This window comes from Callospermophilus lateralis, chromosome 3 (genome assembly GCF_048772815.1).
Source record: "Callospermophilus lateralis isolate mCalLat2 chromosome 3, mCalLat2.hap1, whole genome shotgun sequence".
Lineage (NCBI taxonomy): Eukaryota > Metazoa > Chordata > Mammalia > Rodentia > Sciuridae > Callospermophilus > Callospermophilus lateralis.
The window spans coordinates 119,860,199-119,880,560 of record NC_135307.1 but is presented as its reverse complement, the minus strand read 5'-3'; the positions used below and the strand labels follow the sequence as shown (position 1 = coordinate 119,880,560).

Below are 20,362 nucleotides of genomic sequence, written 5' to 3'. Positions count from 1 at the left end.
TCTATTTGCTTGTTTGCTTTGTCATTTTTGACCAATGATACACGAGGGAAATCTACTGGGAGGATTCTTGGAAAGGTTCCCATGTCTTGGAAGGACATATGGAAGAATATGTCCTTTCTGCCACTGTATATTAAGTCTGGATATGACCTGCAAAAAAAAAAAAAAAGTTTCAGCCAGCTTGCTTTCAGCTTGACAAAGGAATTGAATCTGGGCTCTTGATGATATATTTTTTTTTTAAAGAATTTTAATATTTATTTTTTTTAGTTATCGGCTGACACAACATCTTTGTTTTGTATGTGGTGCTGAGGATCGAACCCGGGCTGCACGCATGCCAGGCGAGCGCGCTACCGCTTGAGCCACATCCCCAGCCCCTCTTGATGATATTTTTAAGGCTCAAATCAACCAATCCTGGAGCCTGCTCTGCTTCTGAACTTCCTATCATGTGAAGCAATACATTTCCTTATTTTTCAAGCAATTTTCAGTCATAGTTTTCTGTTACTTGCAGTCTAAAGTTTTTGATGCTATATATTAGATTTCTTGAATTTGGAACATCTTTTTAGCTCTATTAGGGCAAAAGCACATTGTAGATTCTTAAAAAGGATTGTTAAATTAATACTTGTACATATTTCTGAGATATAACTAATACAAATAAATTGCAATTTAGGGATCTCTTTATTGTCTTCCATCAATTTAGAGGTGAAATAAAGTTTAGATAGATTAAATAACTTGTTTAGGGCATTTTATTTCTCAGTCATATTTGTGACTAGGTTGTTCCCCTTTACTTCAGATCCTTGTTTATGACTGCCATATCTGTCAGGGTCCTAAATACTGGGGACTGAAGGAAAATGAAAATGACAAGTCACAACCAGCATTAATGCTGATACAGCTTGTGAATTGAATTATTTCTTGCTTAGAGCTCAGGATTGAAACCTTTTCTCCCATCCCAGTGTCTATACTGGAGTCACTGCAAATTTTATATGCAGAAGTATTTTCCTGGTAAGATGGATCATAGCTTTAATTAGATTCTCAAAGGTTGTTTGTGACCCTTTGAAGACTGAGAAGCAATTGTAACATGTTATAACACTCATAAGTAAATGAAAATAAAAAAATTTTTAAAATGTTTCTTATTCAGTGGACTTAACACCTCCCTGTGTTCTGTATTTTGTCACCTAAGGGGATCAGTAGACCAAAGACCTCTTGTAGATCATGAAGCAGGAGACATGTAGGCAATGGAGGACTAGGTACCTCTGATTGAGACCAGTGTAAAAGAAAAATGTAGGGCCCTTTGTTGAAATTTAAGAATTTCAAGATGGTGGCAGCAGAGCACTAAATTAAGCACTGGATCCTTCTAAGTTAGAAGTCCTGTGTAAATAAATGGGTCACACACCTCTGAAGCTGGTCCTGCCTCTAGTACACATTACTGCACACACCATGCCTCCTCAATTATCTTGTATTCCTTTGAATTGCAGTCCTTCATCTATTTTTGGAGCACCTAGAATGTGCCAGGGATTGTGCTCACTACTGGGGATTTCAGATGGCCTTTACTATGTAACAGGTCTTTTTTCTAGATCCTGGGAATACAGCTCTGAATAAGACACTTGTGTTGGGCAGAGACAAAGAAAAAATAAACAGGAAAATACCAGATAGTGATTGGTGCAGAGCAATAAATTAGGATAGAGTGATGTGATATAGAGTGTCTGGGTGGCTATTTTAGATTGGGTGGTTCGGACCCTCTGGCGGGCTGGAGAGTTAGCTGGAGAAACGGCAAAGAACTCCAGGAGAGACAGAGACTTGAGATGGGATGGGGGAAGGGGAAGAAGATACAAATAAATGCCAGAGTGGGCTCAAGGTGGTGATTAAGGGAAAGGAGGAAATCATGGGAAATGGGAGGGAGCTGCTGGCCGTGGCCAAATCAGCCAAATCATCGTCTTCGGCAAATGGACTGAGAGCAAAGGAGAGAGCAGCACAGTGAGAAGGTCCTTAGACCTGAGCCTATAGAAGTTGTGGTGCTGATCAAATTTTGAGTAGTTGAGATGAAACTAAACGGTGTGCACCTTGGTCTATCACCAAAGTCAGGTGAGTGAGTGGTTCACCGAGGGCCAAGCCTGTAAGCAGCCCCCAGCGGCCAGCGTGCTTCCGCTGCAGCGCCAACGTGGCCGGTGCAATAGGCCGCGCACGTGCCTGGCCCCAGACGGGGGACGCGCGGGGGTCTCCGGCTCCTCCTCTTGTGGGGAGCCCTGGAGCCACCTGGCCCCAATCTTCTGGTCCGCGGGTGCGAGTCGCGGAGCAGATGGGCTAGGCGCAAGCGGGCTGGGTCACGGCGAGGAGGGGGGGGCCGGGCGCGCGCGCACTGGCCACGAGCACGCGCCGGAACGGGGGCGCGCGGGGCTATGGGGGCGGGGCGGGGGCAGCCCTTTCCCAGGCGGTAGCGGGGGCGGCGACGCTGTTGCCCTTTTAAGCCGCGGGCCGCCGCCTCCTACCGGTGGAGTCGGTTACAAAGGGAGCAGCGGCTCGAGCGCCGCACAGCTGCCTGCTGAGGGCTCGCGCCCCTCGCCATTTTCCAGCCGCGCTCCGACGCGGGTCGCGGCGGCGGGGAGAGGCGGAGCCGCAAGAGCGCGGCCCGGGCCGGCCCCGCGGGGCGGTCGCGGCCGTGACGGCGGCTCCGGGCCCAGCTCCCCTTCCGCACCCCTCCCGCCGGAGATGAGGGGAAGATGTCCGTGTCAGGGCTCAAGACCGAGCTGAAGTTTTTGGCGTCCATCTTCGACAAGAACCACGAGCGATTCCGCATCGTCAGCTGGAAGCTGGACGAACTGCACTGCCAGTTCCTGGTGCCGCCGCCGGCGCCGCCGGGCAGCCCGCACTCACCGCAGCCGCCGCTCACACTCCACTGCAACATCACGGTGAGGCGCTCGGCCGCAGCCCCTCGGGGCCGGGCGAGGGCGAACTGGGGGCGCCCGGAGTCCTCGGACAAAGGGGAGTCTGCCCCGAGAGGCCCCGGCTCCCCGGGCGGGGCGGGTCCGCCCCTTTCCCCGGCGAGTGGCCTGGCCCAGGCCTCGCTGGGACGGCTCCGGGTTTGGCTAGAAGGAGGCGGAGGGAGCGGGGATGGCTTCGGGGCTGTTGGCCCCTCACGGCCCCCGTCGCCGTGACCCGAAGCGAAGACCGCGGCGGCCCCTGCCCTGGCCGGGTCGCCATGGCCGCCCGCAGCCGGCCTGCTCCTGGAACTGCGGCGCGGCGGGTCTGCTCCGGCTGTTGTTTGAGCTCAGGTGGGGAAGGAGAACGGCTTTTAAGTTTTGGCGACTCATTCTTCCGTCAGGTTTCCCCCGTGCCTGCTTGCTCAACAAAAAAAATTTTAAGTTGGTGTGTAAGGGTGAACTGAAAACGGATTCATTGAAGGAAAAAAAAAAGTTTAGGACGCAGCCTCTGGTACTGTTTGGAAGTATTCCTTTTCCCGACCTCACTCCGCTCTAACGCGCATTGTGCCCTGGATGCGGCAGGTGGTGCGACGGCTGTGTTTACGTAGCCCCTCCTGTGCCTCAGCCCGAAAATCATTGAAGGGGACCGGAGATACGTGCCCAGGTTTACTGCTCAGAAAGGTCATGTTCTATTATAACGCTGAAAAGACACTTTAAAAAGAGCTCACTCCTTTCATTTAATTGGAAAGCTCAAAACTTGGAAAAATATTGAAGTATTAAATAACTTCATAAAAGTATATTCTGAAGCTTTTCGTTTTGGAATGGATTTTAGGGTATTGGTTCAAATGCAGAATATACTCTTTCTTATAATAGGAGTCAGGATGGCTAAAACCTAGTCCGTTGTCTTTAACGCCCTTTGGTTGAGTCCATGGGTTTATTCCAGTGGCTACAGCTTGTTGGGAGTTTGCAAACGCCTTGAAGTTACCAGACTCTAGGGAGAAGGTGGGTACTGTATTTACACCGCCCCCACTTCCCCCAAACAAAACAGAACTACAATCTAGTGTTGTAGTGAGGAGAGGATTCATGTCCCAGTGTTCTGTTGTGGGCACTGTGGTTTCAAAACTGGACAGAGCGGATCCTGCTTTGAGCACTCAAGACTTCTAGGGAGAGTTTTTTATAACCCAATGTGATAACTAAAGTTAAAGGGAGCAACTACTTTTGAATTGGGAGAGGTAGCCTCAGAAAACTTTGAGGATTTGATCTTCCACAGGTGAGTACAATTTTGGAAGGCTAAGGGAAGGGCATTCCAGACAGAGGAAACTCCACCCAAACAGGACACCAAAGCTTGAGAAAATGTGGTTTGCTTAGTAAGGGACAATTTATGCTCTGACTTGAAGTCCAGAATTTAGGCTGATGAGGGAAATTTTCCAAATCTGGGGAACAAAAAGTAGTGTGAGCATAGAGTCGATATTAGTAAGGAGACTGGCCTGGATGCCTTGGAGGGTGATTATTTTGGTAGAAGTTGGGTGTGGCCAGGGAAAGGTACAGCTGATTTAAATAATTGGAAACTGAACTCTGTATGCAGTGGGGAGCCACTAAGTTAATCAGGTAAATTGGGAAATGTATCTGCATCTAGGATGGGTGGCACTGCAGAAAATATATGTGTGGTTTTGACTATCCCTATGTGGATGGGATTGTTGTGCTGTGCTGGCATTTAATGCCAGGTGTACAGGGATGCCAAATGTTTTGTAATGTTCAAGTGGTCTGCCACATGGAAGAATTATCCCTCCTAAAATGCCAGCAGTGTCCCGTTGAGAACCCTACTGGAGGCTGATAGAAATCTGCTATAGACAGATAATGAATGATGACCTAGACTAGGCAGTGGCCTTGGGAGTAAAGTCAGAAGTGAATTAGACACATTCAGAGAAAGGACAGTTTGGTGAGGATTAGGTACTACTGTTAGAAACTATTAAGATTGAGCTGCTAGTAAATTACAACATTATTAGAAAATAATTATTATAGATGCTCAATGTGAGTGGGACAAACATACAATTCTTGAACATTGTAGAGAAACTATGTACCCAGTCTCAACATTGGTAAACTTTTACCCAGTCATATTTCATCTGTATCTCATCTTGTATTATTTTGAAGCAGATTTCAGACATATCACTTCCTCTTGTCTTTCCTTGTGTATCTCTAAAAGATAAAGATTCTTTAAACATGGGTGTTTTTGATAAAATTGTTTGTTGATGCCGTTTGCTTAGAAGGAAAAGAGCAAAGAAAAAATGGTGATGAATTTGAAGTGCTGGAGGCCTCTCTACTGGGTTTGTGATTTGTTATTCTGTGAAAAATTGTAGCTGTTTTGTTTGTTTAAAGTGTTTGACCCTTCTCCAATAATTCCCTTTTTTACACAGCTCTAATATTTATTGAGCTCTTCTATATGCCAGGCACTATTTTCTCTACCCTTAGCAAGATATATCCTTTTTTTTTTTTTTTGGTTCTGTGGATTGAACCCAGGGCCTTGTCCATGGGAGGCAAGCACTCTACCTACCAACCGAGCTATATCCCCGAACCCCCAAGACATATCCTTATGCAGTTTTTGTAATATTTGTGAATGGTATCTCACTAGTTGTTTATTTATAAACATGAGCATATCTATGGGTTCCTGTTATTTTCTAAAGATACTGTACTCTTTTCCCCTCAAGCTTCTGTGTAATTTTTTTCCATGTGAAATGTGTCCCTGACTCCTATCTCTTACCCAACCCCAATCTGTTCTTCCATGTTTCACTCTTTTGGGTCATGTTCAGTGTATGGTGATATTTTCCCCTTTCTCTCTTCTTTATTTCTTACTATTTCTGTTTTGGTTATTTTTAAAAAAATATTCTTAAGTAGTTTATATTGTTTTAAGTCCTTAAAAAATCTTTTTTTTTTTTTTTTGATTTGGCAGGAGCATATTCTATAATTGTGCTTTTTATCTTCTGTGTAAATATTTTTTTTATTGACTGTATGGCCACCATTCAAGCTATATTCTGTTTGAATAAAAGTTAACTGCCAAGAGTTTGTCAAAAGTGTAGAGATAAAATCAAGAAGGTATCATGGATAATGTCTTAAATATTTTAAAGGTTGCTAAGGGCTTGATAAGAAATCTGTAATTTGACTACATATGAAAGACTGGGAAGTAAAAAAAAAAAAATCTATCTATATAGATAGATATATAGATGTTTTACTCTGTAGGTCAAGGGAATTGACCTATTCTTTTTTTTTTTTTTCTTGTTTTAAAAATTTGTCCTGATTTAAATATCAAGGGAAAAGAGTGCTCTTTACAACCACAAGGAGTCTTTCTTATTGTTTTCTGTGAACTCATGAAAGATTGTCTGCTATACATACTTAAATATTGTTTTTGCATTTTCAGAAAATAAGGCAAATTACCAGTCAGTGCTAATATCCAGTTGCTATGATCACATCTAAAAAGCAAAGCAGCTTGTTTTAATAACCTGTGCAGCCTTATTGGGAATTTGTGTATAACTTTCTTTTAGTCCTTTTGAAGTATTTAACATAAGCTGACAACTCCTTTTATGGATTTAGCATCTGGGAACTCTTGGTAAGGATTTGTTGTTTTAGAGTTAACCCCCCTCCAAAAAAAACCCAGAAGTTAAATTAGCTGATAAACAAATGAAACTTCATTTTTATATTATTTGCATAGCATTATTTTTTCTGCACGAGTGGCTATTTACCACAGTATTTTGGTGGAATATTTCTTTGTTTAGCTACTTACATTTCTATTTGCCAAAAAGCCCTTCCTCCAACAGCAAGACACTAAATTGGAATATGTAGGCATAGGGTGTGGGTGCGTGCTCACGCTCATACCAGTTTTTATTTAGTAGTTAGGACCTAAAAAAGCAAATCACTTTTTTTACTGTGTTTCTTCATAAAGTAGATAATACTTTTTGCCCTAGAAGAGATATATAGGGAACCTCTTTGGCAGTTATACTGTACAAATATGAAAGTGATGGTGTCATTTGTGTCTGAATAACACTTTATTTTGAAATTGCTTTATTATGACAGCTTTTTATGGGAAGTAAGGCAATGCTGTTAACCTTCATTTTTGAATTTGTTTTTTTTTTAAAATTTTTTTTAGTTGTAGTTGGACAGAATGCCTTTATTTATTTTTATGTGGTGCTGAGGATGGAACCCCCAGCGACTCGCATGTGCTAGACGATCGCTCTACTGCTGAGCCATAACCCCGGCCCCTGTTTTTCTGGTTTTTACACTGAATAAAAAGTAGTCCCACCCAAGTTGTACAAAGGAAATAATGAACTAATCTTGACTAAGGAGTCTAAGACCTTTCTTTGGTTTTTCCTCCTGGGACAGCTTACCTTTCCAAATTAAACTCTGAGAGAAACATTTACAGTTATCAGGACTGTCTTAAGCTCTTACATGGTACTTTCAATCCAGAATCATTGTTTTCTCATTTATCTGATCAGTTTATAATATAGGGCCAAATTCGTCTATCCCCCCCCTTCCCTATTTTTTTTTTCCTTGAAAGGGATATATGAAGAAGAAACTTGGGTTTCCCTTTCATGAGTGGTGTGTCTTTTAGTAACTTGTGTTTTTGTTGTTGTTTTGGCTAAACTTAGACCTGAGGATTATAGTATTAGGTAAATGTTAGCTGGTTGAGGGGTGGAAAATTGAATTGAAATACTCATTACTAAATGCAAAGCATTACTGGAGAGTAATAAAACAGGGCTTTCCCTGAAGGTTTTTGTAACAGCGGTTTGGATTATCTTCCAAAGATCATTCTGAAAGATGATGGTTAGTCAGAAGAACCATGGAAGCCTTTCACTGGGTTTCTGTAGCTTAGGTGGTTCAAATCCTTTTCAGCACCATTGTTTTCTCTGCCTCATTTCACTTAAGAATGATGTTCTGAGTAACTGTAATTTGCTTCCTGTCTTTGAATATTTAAGCATATTTTAAAAATCACTAAGGTAGGTATACATTTTTCTTTGACTGTTAGCATTTTTTACTCTGCTTTTGTGGGCTCACAGTTATTACCTCATCCTTTATGTAGTAGTCATTAATAAACAACTACATACACACATTTGGTATCTTATGTTGTCAAAGCATTTAAGATTTTATTAAGGTACTGTACAGTCAATTCTGTCAGTTTACTTTATGCTCCATTCCACATTTATTGAACAGCAAAATGTGAAGGTAATGTGTTCCATAACACTGCTGTGTCTCTGAACCTACAAGAAGTATGCTCATTGGTTTTCAAAACATTAAAAAATCCTTAGAGATAGTTGTATCCTTCCATTTGGAAAGATGCCCCAAACTGAGCATTCTGGTGGCCAGCTTTGCTGGTTCTTGAGGTAGACCTGTTGTGGTCTGTGGTTGGTTTATGTAGAAAAATGGCATTTCTGTACAAGACAAAAAAGACTGCTAAAACAAGGACAGATAAAGAGATCTTTATGATTAACCTTGAGTTGTGTTAGCCCAGAATAGGACAGTTTTATAGTGGTGATGGTAGTAGTGAACTTGTGTAAAGTTTGTCCGCTATGGGTAAACTTTATGGGGACAGAGACAGTTTCATTCTACAAGCCTTAACATCACTATAAAACTAATAGTAGAATGGAGGAGAGATAAAGTCTTGAATAAGTAGATACTTGTATTTGTCTTTCAGATTTTCATTACTGATGAAAGCGCTTAAACATTCGCAGCAGGAAAAACTGCCTGGGATTTTTGAGTACCATATAATGTTTAAAAACTGACATATCACAGGTCCTTTTAAAGAGGAATAACTAGAAAACTATCTTTGCAAGAAAAATGATAAACCTTGTAAAAATTGCAAAGTTTATATATATGAGAGATTGAAAATATTAATTTATAGGTTTAAATATTTGTCACCATTTTACATACCTTTCAAAGTAAATTGTCTTTTAAATATTATACTGAACAAGCCTTGAACTTGATGAGTTTATGCTGAACATTGTGTACAAGGGTGGTGGTGGATATTTTATAATATGGGGAACAAGACATTTGCATTGTAAGAAATTTAGAAACTAGATAAACAAAACTAGAAAAAAATTGCCTGATACATGAAGACATGAACAGATTTTTTTTTTTTTTTAGAGAGAGAATTTTTTAATATTTATTTTTCAGTTTTCGGTGGACATAACATCTTTATTTTATGTGGTGCTGAGAATCCAACCCAGCGCCCCGCGCATGCCAGGCGAGCGTGTTACCGCTTGAGCCACATCCCCAGCCCCATGATCAGAATTTTGATATAATATCTTGTGATCATCTTTTTTTCTGCTATGTTTATATATGTTCCCTCTCCCTTTTGAAAAATGTCAGGTTGTTTTGTAATCTTTTTTATTTAGCAGTATTGTAGGTATGTCATAGCTTAGGCCTCTACAATGTCTTTAATTATTTTGTGCTTTTAATTATTGTGTGTTTTATGACTAAACTCTCTAGTCAGCTGAATCTCCTAATACTGGATATATAGGTGGCTGCTGCTCTGAACATCAACAGCTAGAGCTGAATCCTTGTGCATATAGGAAATGGGTTTGAAATGTTCCTAAAAATGGTGGCTTTCAGTTCATATTGCTGAATTGGTTTCTGGAGATGGAACAAATTATATTGTACGTTGTACCATATAGAAGCTTTTATTTTTTTCGTCTTTCCGGGTACTAGCATTTTTGTGTATTGGATGGGTAAAAATGATATCAAGAGTTCAATGAAATGAATTTCTCAGTCACGGCAAAAGTATATACAGCCCTCCAGGAAGCAGTATGACTCCATGTATTCTCCGAGTTTTGGCAAGATGAATGCTGGCTACCCTGACTGGCCAAATTGTTTCAGTGACTCCAGGTCTCCTAGAAAGAGAGAAGTGTAATCTAGTCTGGAGAGAAGTTTAGTCTCAGCAAAGTCTCAGATTTTTCTGGCTTCACCTACCTGACAGTTCATCACTGAGAATGGGATAGGTTGTTAGTTTTTTTATTGAGGTTTTGTGTCAAGGGAGGTGGTAGCAAAAAAGCAGCTCCAGTGGAACCAGATTGGTGAAGAAAGGTGGTTTCTTCCAGGGAAGACATTCTGTGGGGATAGGTAGAAGTGAAATGAGGGGAAGGCAGCAGTTCTCAAAAGTTTTGGGGTAAGAACTCCTTCATACTTTAAAAATAAAAATGTATTGATGGCCCAAGGAGTTTTCTTTTTCTCTTTTTTTTCTTTTTTTCTTCCTATATTGGGGATTGAACCTAGTACTAAACTTCTTGCCTGGTCCTCTGTTTATTTTTTTATTTTGAAACTGGTCCTTCAGCCTTAAGTTGCTGGGGTGACAGGCTTGAAAAACTGTGCCTGGCCTTAGGAACTTTTTGTGTCAGTTATATCTTGATATTTATCATTAGAAATTTAAACAGACATATTTAAAATGTTAAACTTAATACATATTGTTAAATGTTTTTATAGAAAAAAACATTTTTCTAAACCAAAAAATTTTAGTGAGAAAAATAGCAAAGACTTTTTTTTTTTAAATTTCCCCTCCTAATTTCTTTTGTCTACTGTCATTTACTTTCAGATTCAGATTGTGGTGTGATATCTTGTTTTGGTTGTAATGGAGTCCAGCTCACATAGATACCTGGTTGGAAAAAGAAATATTTTAATAGTCATTTTAGATAATTGTGAATATTATTTTTTGATACTCTGCAAAACTTGGTCCTTCTTGAATTTTGAATGGATCTTTTATTCTTTCATGATATTATTACATCGGCTATTAGAAATTCTTCTTCTTTTTTGAGATCGAGAGAGAGAGAATTTTTTAATATTTATTTTTTAGTTTTCGGCGGACGCAACATCTTTGTTTGTGGTGCTAGGTATCGAACCCAGGCCGCACGCATGCCAGGCGAGCGCGCTACCGCTTGAGCCACATCCCCAGCCCTATTAGAAATTATTGGTTCATTGAGATCTTCTATATGTTGAGACATTTCATTATACAATATCAAAAGGTTATGTTCATGGGACTGCAAATTGGTGCGGCCAATTTGGAAAGCAGTATGGAGATTCCTTGGAAAGCTGGGAAAGGAACCACCATTTGACCCAGCTATTCCCCTTCTTGGACTATTCCCTAACGACCTTAAAAGAGCGTACTATAGGGATACTGCTACATCGATGTTCATAGCAGCACAATTCACAATAGCTAGACTGTGGAACCAACCTAGATGCCCTTCAATAGATGAACAGATAAGAAAAATGTGGCATTTATACACATTTGTCAGCACTAAAAAATGACAAAATCATGGCATTTTCAGGGAAATGGATGGCACTAGAGCAGATTATGCTAAGTGAAGCTAGCCAATCCCTAAAAAACAAATGCCAAATGTCATCTTTGATATAAGGAGAGCAACTAAGAACAGAGCAGAGAGGAAGAGCATGAGAAGAAGATTAACATTAAACAGGGACGAGAGGGGGGAGGGAAAGGGAGAGAGAAGGGAAATTGCATGGAAATGGAAGGAGACCCTCATTGTTATACAAAATTACATATAAGAGGAGCTGAAGGGAAAGGGGGGAAAAACAAGGGAGAGAAATGAAGTGCAGTAGACGGGGTAGAGAGAGAAGATGGGAGGGGAGGGGGGATAGTAGAGAATAGGAAAGACAGCAGAATACAACAGACACTAGTATGTAAAAATGTGGATGTGTAACCGATGTGATTCTGCAGTCTGTATATGGGGGGAAAATGGGAGTTCATAACACACTTGAATCAAATGTATGAAATATGATATGTCAAGAGCTATGTAATGTTTTGAACAACTAATAAAAAAATTAAAAAAAATAAAAAGCCCAGAGGGAGAGGGGAGAAAAAAAAAAAAAAAAGGTTGTGTTCATTGGTATGATATCACCATCAGTCTCACTGCAGTACTCCTGCGAAGCTACAGGCTTGTAGTAGTTCATAAAAGTCAGAATTCTGAGTTTTTGCCTGAAAACTTGAATTTTATTCTTGGCAATATATACCGTCCTTTGTTTTCCTCAAAATGACAGGATCTCTCTATACATTTTTGAGAAAAATGTCTGCCAAAACCCCAAGTTGGCCTATAATCCTAGTGGCTTGGGAGGCTGAGGCAGGAGGTTGGTGAGTTCAAAGCTAGCCTCAGAAAAAGTGAGGTGCTGAGCAACTCCATGAGACCCTGTCTCTAAATAAACTCCAAAATGGGGCTGGGCATATAGCTTAGTGGTCAAGTGCTCCTGAGTTCAATCCTCCATACCTCCAAACCCCACAAAAAACAAAAAAAGCCCCAAGTCAGCATAATAATTGTTAGTTATCTGTCCTTTCAAGTAAAAATAATATTTCATTAACATGGTTAGTTCACCTCACATCACACGAGTGCTTTTTCTCAAGTGTTCTGTAGGAGTGCTCATGTATACTTCCTATTTGATTACTGCGTACTAAAACAACATATTTAAGGATCAAGATTTAATAAAAATATTTTTTGCCATTTCATCAGACTTTTTTTTAAAGATAAATACCCCTATATATATGTGTGTGTGTGTGCATGCATATATATATATATATTTATTTATTCATTTATTTCATATGTGGTGTTGAGGATCGAACCCAAGGTCTCACACGTGCAAGGCAAGCGCTCTACTTCTGAGCTACAGCCCAGCCCATCATCATAGACATTCTTACGCAAAACTGACCTTCTTCCCTTTCAAACACTTTAAGTATGTGACTATTAGTAGTATGGTGTCATTGCCTGTATTTGTGATAAGATACCAGTAGGTTTACCCACCACTGTATTTGCACTTTTATGCAAATATCTTTACCATAAAAATGGCAATTAAGGGCTGGGGATGTGGCTCTGGGTTCAATCCTCAGCACCACATAAAAATAAAATAAAGATGTTGTGTCCACCGAAAACTAAAAAATAAATATTAAAAAATTCTCTCTTTAAAAAAAATGGCAATATCTTAATATTCTTGTAAAAATTTTAGACCTGGGGTCTGAGCGCCCCACTTTGAGAACCATTGCACAGGTCTGTTATATACCTTATGTACAGGGTTAAAGAAAGGTTTTAGTAGCTGTTAAGGTTTTTCCAGTTCTTTTTAATATGGTTGTGAGGAATCTCAGAACTAGTTTTTCTCATGCAGAAGTCTTTTTTTTTTTTTTTTTTTTGAGAGAGAGAGAGAAAATTTTTAAATATTTATTTTAGTTCTTGGCGGACACAACATCTTTGTATGTGGTGCTGAGGATCGAACCCGGGCCGCAAGCATGCCAGGCGAGCGCGCTACCGCTTGAGCCACATCCCTAGCCCCCATGCAGAAGTTTTTTAGACAAACACTAATCTATACATTGAATTTTTTTTTAATTTTTTTTTTTTTTTTTTTTTTAGTTGTAGATGGACACAACACCTTTATTTATTTTTGTGGTTTGAGGATTGAACCAGTGTCTCACACGTGCTTAGCAAGTGCTCTACCACTGAGCTCCAGCTCCCGCTTATACTTTGAAGTTCTAAGTCTAGTCTTGCTTTGTTTTTCAAAGGCTAAAGTAAATACAAAACTAAAACAGTAAAAATTTGTGTCTACACAGCATGTTCCCAAGAGGCAATACTCAAGTGGTTTTCCTTAAAACAGGATTAATTATAAAGATAGTTTACCTTTTCCTGTAAAGATATTTGGGACACAGTAAGAAAGGAATGGGAACACAAAAATAAACCGTTAACAAACAGGTATACTAGGTACCATTAATCATGTCCTGTTTCAGTAGTTTTTTTTTTTTTTTTTAAGAATATTTGGTAAAATGTTTTTAAAAATATTCAGTTTGTGTGGTTTCAGCTATGTTATAATTGAGCTTATAGTTCTCAAAGCAATGGTTCTTTGTGCAAAATTCTTTAAATTTTAGTTGGTTTGTGTGATAGAATGAAATATTAGAAATTTATGGTATTTGAATTAGCAATAGATACATTGGTTTGTAACAAAAAACCCCAGCAGTTTAAAACAACAAATGTTCTCTCACAGTTTTCTGTGAGTTAAGATTCTGCACAGCTTACCTTGGGCTCACTGACTTAATGTCTTTCATGGGGCAATGAAGTTGTTGGCAGAGGCCATAGGCATCTAAGGCTGGACAGGTAAGAGAATTCACCTCCAGGCTTATTCTTGGAGTTCATGGCAGGTTTAACTGCTATTATTGGTCAGAAATGTTTGTGTTTCATTTCCTTGCCAATGTGGGCCTCTCCATAGGATAGCTCACCACAGGCAGTTGGTTTTCATCAGAGCAGTCAGTGGAAGAACAAGAGAGATGAGCAAGATAGACGGTATCTTTTTGTAACCCAATTTCAGAAGTGACATCTCATTACTTTTGCTGTATTCTGTTTGATAGAAGTGAACCACTAAGGCCAGGGGAGGGAATTTTACAAGAGGTGAGGATTATTTGGGTCATCTTAAAAACTGCCTTCTATAGAGCTCAAGAGCATCATTGTGAACATAACTGGCTGTACAAAGAGAATGAGTGTCCCAAAAGGCAATTGAACTCCTGAGGCAATTGAAAGTTTAATGTCCTCTGTGAAAGCTCTGTGTTGCTGTTCATTCTGCCTTGTAACACCTGCTATATTTAAGAAGTAATCTTAACTTCATTTAATAAATCTGTTTCTTTAGAAGTAACATTCTGTGTTAGTTTAAAAAGGAATGGAAAATTATTTGGAAAAAGGCAAAATTAAATGGGATAAACTTTAGATTTTTTTTTTTTTAAGTGGGGGGAAATCTCAAAGTAACTTCTGTAATTAACACAACTCAGAAGTCAAGAGTGAGTAAAAGATCCTGAAAAACAAAAGTATTTCGCAAGGATTTAGAGACATGTATTCCCTGGCTTTATTTTAAGAATTCAGAATTAGAGCTCTTTTAGATAAAAGGTAAAAGTAGTACAGTTTAGATCTATAAACTGTACTTTTTTAATATTTATTTTTTAGTTGTAGGTAGACACAATATCTTTCATTTTTATGTGGTACTGAGGTTTGAACCCAGTGCCTCACACATGGGAGGCAAGTGTTCTACCACTGAGCCACAACCCCAGCCCTGTAAACTGTACTTTTAAGAAACATTTTTTGTTCTTTGAGTGCTTTATTATGATTCCAGATTTTAAAGCCCTGGAAAAAGGTGAAAGCTGGAGAATCCAAGCAAGGATAGACCTTTCTTTGTAAAGGAGGGAAGCCTGTTTCCTTGCTTGAATACCTTTTGTATTTGCTTTTGAAAAATTTTAAGTTTTACAGTGCATTCACTTGTTCATGTTGGTTGCTGGGGAAAGTACTTCTGTCTTATTTTTAGACTTAACGAATTGTATGGCATGGGATAGGCAAGATTGAACTATAAAACTTTATTTGCTTTTTAAATTCCATAAAAGGAAATTTGATTATCCCCCATGGATTTAAATGTGTTACTTTTCTTCCCCGTATACATTTCACTTGACATTTTGCCATTCAGTGATATGATTTAATGCATATCTGGATTAGTCTGTATGTAAATGTGTTTTACATAGGTATTTCTATAACAGGAATCTTACCCATCTTCTTCACCAATATGGTTTGTGGACTCTGATGACCCAACTCTGACATCGGTTCTGGAACGTCTAGAAGATACTAAGAACAACAACACGGTGAGAAAATAAGTCAGAACCTACTTTATTTTTTTTTTCTCATGAATTTATGTGTTAAGAGGTAATCATAATGATGAATGATTGATAATCATAATACAGGGGTCAAATACTAAGGTGTGGGTGGGTGTGTTTTTTAAGTTTTTAAGTTCTTCAGGATGTATTTACTACCTGCTTGGTTGGTTGGCTGGTTTATTTCTTCTTAAATTTGCCCCAAGAATAGCCTTGCTTTAGGTTAGGAATTAGAAATTTCTTTTCCCAGCATCCTCACATTAAATCAAACAAGCATTTTTGGTTAAGACTACTAGCTAAGGTGGGGAGTAGAAAAGGGAAAAATGCTAATGCAGATGTGAAGGAATAATGATAGAATGAGGCAAATACTACTGTTAAGGAATTGCTTTTTCTGTCAAGGGTCAATAGCCTGCAACAAAAGCCAAAGATATTCAAATAGAAGGTTTTTTTTTTTTTTTTTTTTTTTTTTTTTTTTTTTTTAAATAGCAGTACCCCCTTATCAGTAAATGCATAAATCTATAGATAGTACTTAACCCTAATATGCTGTGTTTTATTTATATATATAAATGTACCTAGATAAAGTTTAATTTATAAGTTAGGTACAGTAAGATTAATAAAAAATAATTAAATGGAACAATTATAACAATACACTGTAATAAAAGTTATTTAAAGCTTATGAGTTGTTTACTTCTGAAATTTTCCATTAAGCATTTTCAGACCGTTTTGATCCAAGTCACTTGAACTGCAGAAAGCAAAACTGGGGACAAGGGAGGACTATCGTGTGAAGAAATGTATCTTCATTTTATAAAAATTTAAAAACATTTTTATTCTTTGATTATAAATTCATAAGTGTCCATTGTGAGAAAACTGGTAAAATATAGTCAAGCAAAACCAGAAAGATTAAAATCTCCCTTAATTTCTTTACCTAATATGACCATTAATGATATGACTATTTTCTACCAATTTTTTTTCTTTGCTAGTAAAATATATATACCCGTATACATATGTTTAAATAATTGAGGTCATATTCTTTGGTTTTCTTTTTAGACATTATCATGTTTTCCCATGATGTCATAAAGTCCTATAGAAAAGTACCCATCATTGTGTGTGATATGGTTGTTTACCAAAAAAAATCTAAAGGAATCAACTGAAAATTTTTAAGATGATTAAAATCTATTTTATAAAAATAGCATCCCCAATTATCAGATAGCAAATATAATACTATTTTACTGATAATTACAACAACAATTAAAACATCTAGGAATAAACTCAAGATGTTCAGGGCTTGTATCAATAAAGCTACAAAATTTTGCTGAGTGACATAAAGACTGGGCACTATGTTCCTGAAAGGGCAGTCTCCTGTGTTATAAATATGTCACTTACCCCCATGTCTTCATATTAATTTATAAATCTTAATGCATCACCAGTAAAACTCCCAACAGATTTATTTTTGGAACTTCACAGAATGGCTCTGAAGTTTGTTATGAAGAGCAAATAAAAAAAAATAAAAATTTTAAACAGATAGTAAGATAACCTGCGCATTCAAATATTAAATAAAATAAAATATTGTGTACTGGCACTGGATGTGTCAGAAGAAACTTAGAAATAGTCATGCAGATGAGAATTTAAGGTAAATGTGGTATTTTATTAAAATATGTTTTTCTAGTTGTCAGTGGACCTTTATTTAATTTATATGTGGGGCTGAGAATCGAACCCAGTACCTCACACATACTAGACAAGTGCTCTGCCTCTGAGCCACAGCCCCAGCCCGTGGTATTTTATTTTTTTAATATCATTATTTATTATTTATTTTTTATGTGGTGCTGAGGATCGAATTCAGAGCCTCACACCTGTGAGGCAAGCACTCTACCACTGAGCTACAGTCTCAGCCCCCCCGTGGTATTTTAAATCAATAAAGAATAGATTATAGTTTTGAGAGACCTGATTATTTGGAATATTAGTGTCTTTAACTTAGATTTTTGTCAAAATAAGCTATAGGTGGTTTAAACACATCTGTTTTTAAGAACAAAAGGACATCAGTTTGAAAATATTTTAAAAATTAAGGTTGATTTGGAGAGCCATGAAAGGTAAGGGGTAAAAATTAAAAGATAGATACATGTTCACATCTCTGGCACAGTGTTATGATAATGGACATAGTGCTAGATATAACCCTATTGTTAGCACCACCTTTTAGGAGGTTGCCTCTGAAAATGAGGATACTGCTTCTATAATAGCAGGAATGATTGCAGTTATTTTTCAGTGTCTAAAATGTTATATCAAAAATGCTCATACAGCCGGGCGTGGTGGTGCACGCCTGTAATCCCAGCAGCTCGGGAGGCTGAGGCAGGAGAATCACAAGTTCAAAGCCAGCCTCAGCAATGGCAAGGTGCTAAGCACTCAGTGAGACCCTGTCTCTAGATAAAATACCAAATAAGGTTGGGGATGTGGCTCAGTGGTTGAGTGCCTCTGAGTTCAATCCCTGGTAGGACACCCCCCCAAAAAAAAAATGCTCATACAGTTAAATAAAATGGATATAAAATTGGGCTAATTTTTATTTTAAAAATCAAACATTTACATGAAGGGAAAAAAAAAACTTTCACTCATTTTATGGCTTTTGCCTAGTTTCTAGAGAGAATAAGCTTTATATTTTCACTTTTAAGTCACCAAACTCAAATCTGGATTCTGCTTTCATTGTGGGACTAAAATTTATCTTCTAGTTGTCTGATTTCATGGCTCCATTTTTAGTTTCCAAATTGCCCCCTCTGTAGCATATTGATATTGTTGATTATTCCTTTGTTGAAATATTCTTCCATTCAATAAACATTTATTACATAGTGTCATCAATAGTTCATAAAATAAAAAAAAAATTTGTGTATAGGTGTATAATAGAATATTCTGTTGTAGTTAAAAAAGAATGCAGCCAGTCTTTCTGTTAGAGATATGAAAGTTCCAAGATATATTAAGTGAAAATGCAAGGAACAGTCTATGTATCCTCTCCCTTTTATATACAGTGTTGTAAAAGGTCTGTATGCTGGTTTATCCATATGTCTTTTTTTTTTTTTTTTTTCCTGGATAAATACAGGAAGCTGTTAATTGAACATAGAAAAATATTTTTAAAAAATATTGATTGGCTTCTATACAAGACTTTGTGATAAGTCGTGGTTATAAAAAGACAAGGCTGTCTCTGTCCTCTGAGAATTGATAATCTAATGGGGACTTTTGACAGCTCACTGTCTCCTGTTCTTATTTTCTTCCTTTGATCTTCTCTGAGCTGTTCTTCTTGGAATGCCTCTTCTGTTTTCATTCTGTGATTTTTGTGAGTAATCTCTTCTACTCTCATTATTTAAGTCATGACCTATATATAGTCTAGGGATTTCTAAATTTCTATCTCTAGCTAAAAATTATATCCAGAGTTTTAAATCCATACGTATATATCATATATGTCCAGGGAATCTCAGATGTGCCACAAGAAATGATCACATCTCAGTTTACACTCATCTATTGCCTAGTACTCTACCACCCTTCATATTTTTTCTTAATTCTCATTTTGATTGTGATTGGGACAAAATGAAGTAATGAAACTGGACACCTGTACCTGAACCTGTACCTCTGTTCTCTAAACCCCCAAAATAAGTTTTGAAGACCTGTCTGTCAGGCTTCTGAATTTCTTAAATCCTTCCCTCTGATCTTAGTTTCTTCCCTATCCCTCAAACATTTTGTGGGGGGAAGGGTTTCAGGTTGGGTAGAGAAATTCCTTAAAGAGGTACTACCCTGTTTTTCTTATTGCTTGGTCAGACTCCTCTATCCTGCTGTCTCTCCCATATGCTCCCATACCTGCTTCTGTACTGGGGGTCTGAGCGTCCAGGGCTATATTCCTGTTCACCCTGCTTCATCTTCATTTGTGTACTTAATATAAAATAGAACTTATTGGATAGATAACAAACCCATAGTGGGGCTTTTGCTTCCTTTTAAGCATGAGGATTTTTGTTTGATCCTAATTTAGTATTTAGCCTTCTTCATTTCCACTTGATTCTCTGTCCACTATGGAAAGGGTTTTTTTACTTGGTTTATTAACCCATTCTAATTCTGTCTGCTTTCTTAGTCATTTTTTAAAAAAATATATATATATTTTTTAGTTGTGGATGGACACAAAAAAATCTTTATTTTTATTTATGTATTTATTTTTACGTGGTGCTGAGGATCAAACCCAGGGTCTCATGTGTGCAAGACAAGCGCTCTACCACTGAGCTACAATCCCAGCCCTGCTTTCTTAGTCTTTCATAAACCTGTTTCTTCCTCTTCATCTTTTCTTGGTCAGACACACCCAGGGAACTAGTTCTGAACAAGTGAAGTAAGTTGTCTTTAAGCTCCCCTCTGAGCCTACCAGGTATTGACCATTCTTCAATTGCAGTTGTTTAACTTAAATATTGAAAAAAATTTAAACAATGAAAAACATGTTTGTGCACATACTTTAACTTGCTTGATTAAAGTTAATGTGCTTACCAAATAATCTGGATTTAAAAATGGAAATTTAAGAAGGTATTCTTGGCAGTTTTCCTGGTGATTTTTTTTTTTTTTTTCCCCCTGACAGGCACTTAAGAGCCTACTAAACATCAAGTGTTTTCAGAGAAAATTTTATTTAATCTTTTCCATTCTGAGAACATTTTGATTGCTTTGCTTTATACATGGGAGATTCAAACCCAGGGAGTTAGATACCATATTCAAAGTCATCTATATTTCAAGGCTCTGTCTACTAGATTACATTTGGTTTTGTACTTTTAAATGAATATGACTCTTGTATGTA

The 20,362-nt window shown here is 38.1% G+C and overlaps 1 protein-coding gene across 4 annotated transcripts in view; it reads left to right on the top strand.

Annotated features, from left to right (window-relative positions):
* The first annotated feature begins 2,445 nt into the window (after positions 1-2,445).
* Positions 2,446-20,362, top strand: part of Ube2q2 (ubiquitin conjugating enzyme E2 Q2) — a 58,756-nt gene continuing 40,839 nt past the window's right edge. Inside the window, exons 1-2 of one of the 4 annotated variants that reach the window (XM_076851204.2) lie at positions 2,446-2,900; positions 15,448-15,549. In XM_076851204.2, coding sequence (XP_076707319.2) covers positions 2,712-2,900; positions 15,448-15,549 — 291 coding nt within the window. In that variant the 5' untranslated portion in view covers positions 2,446-2,711. Of the gene's footprint in view, positions 2,901-3,184; positions 3,264-15,447; positions 15,550-20,362 lie in introns of those variants that run through there. The other 3 variants (XM_076851203.2, XM_076851202.2, XM_076851205.2) reach the window with 3 other exon arrangements.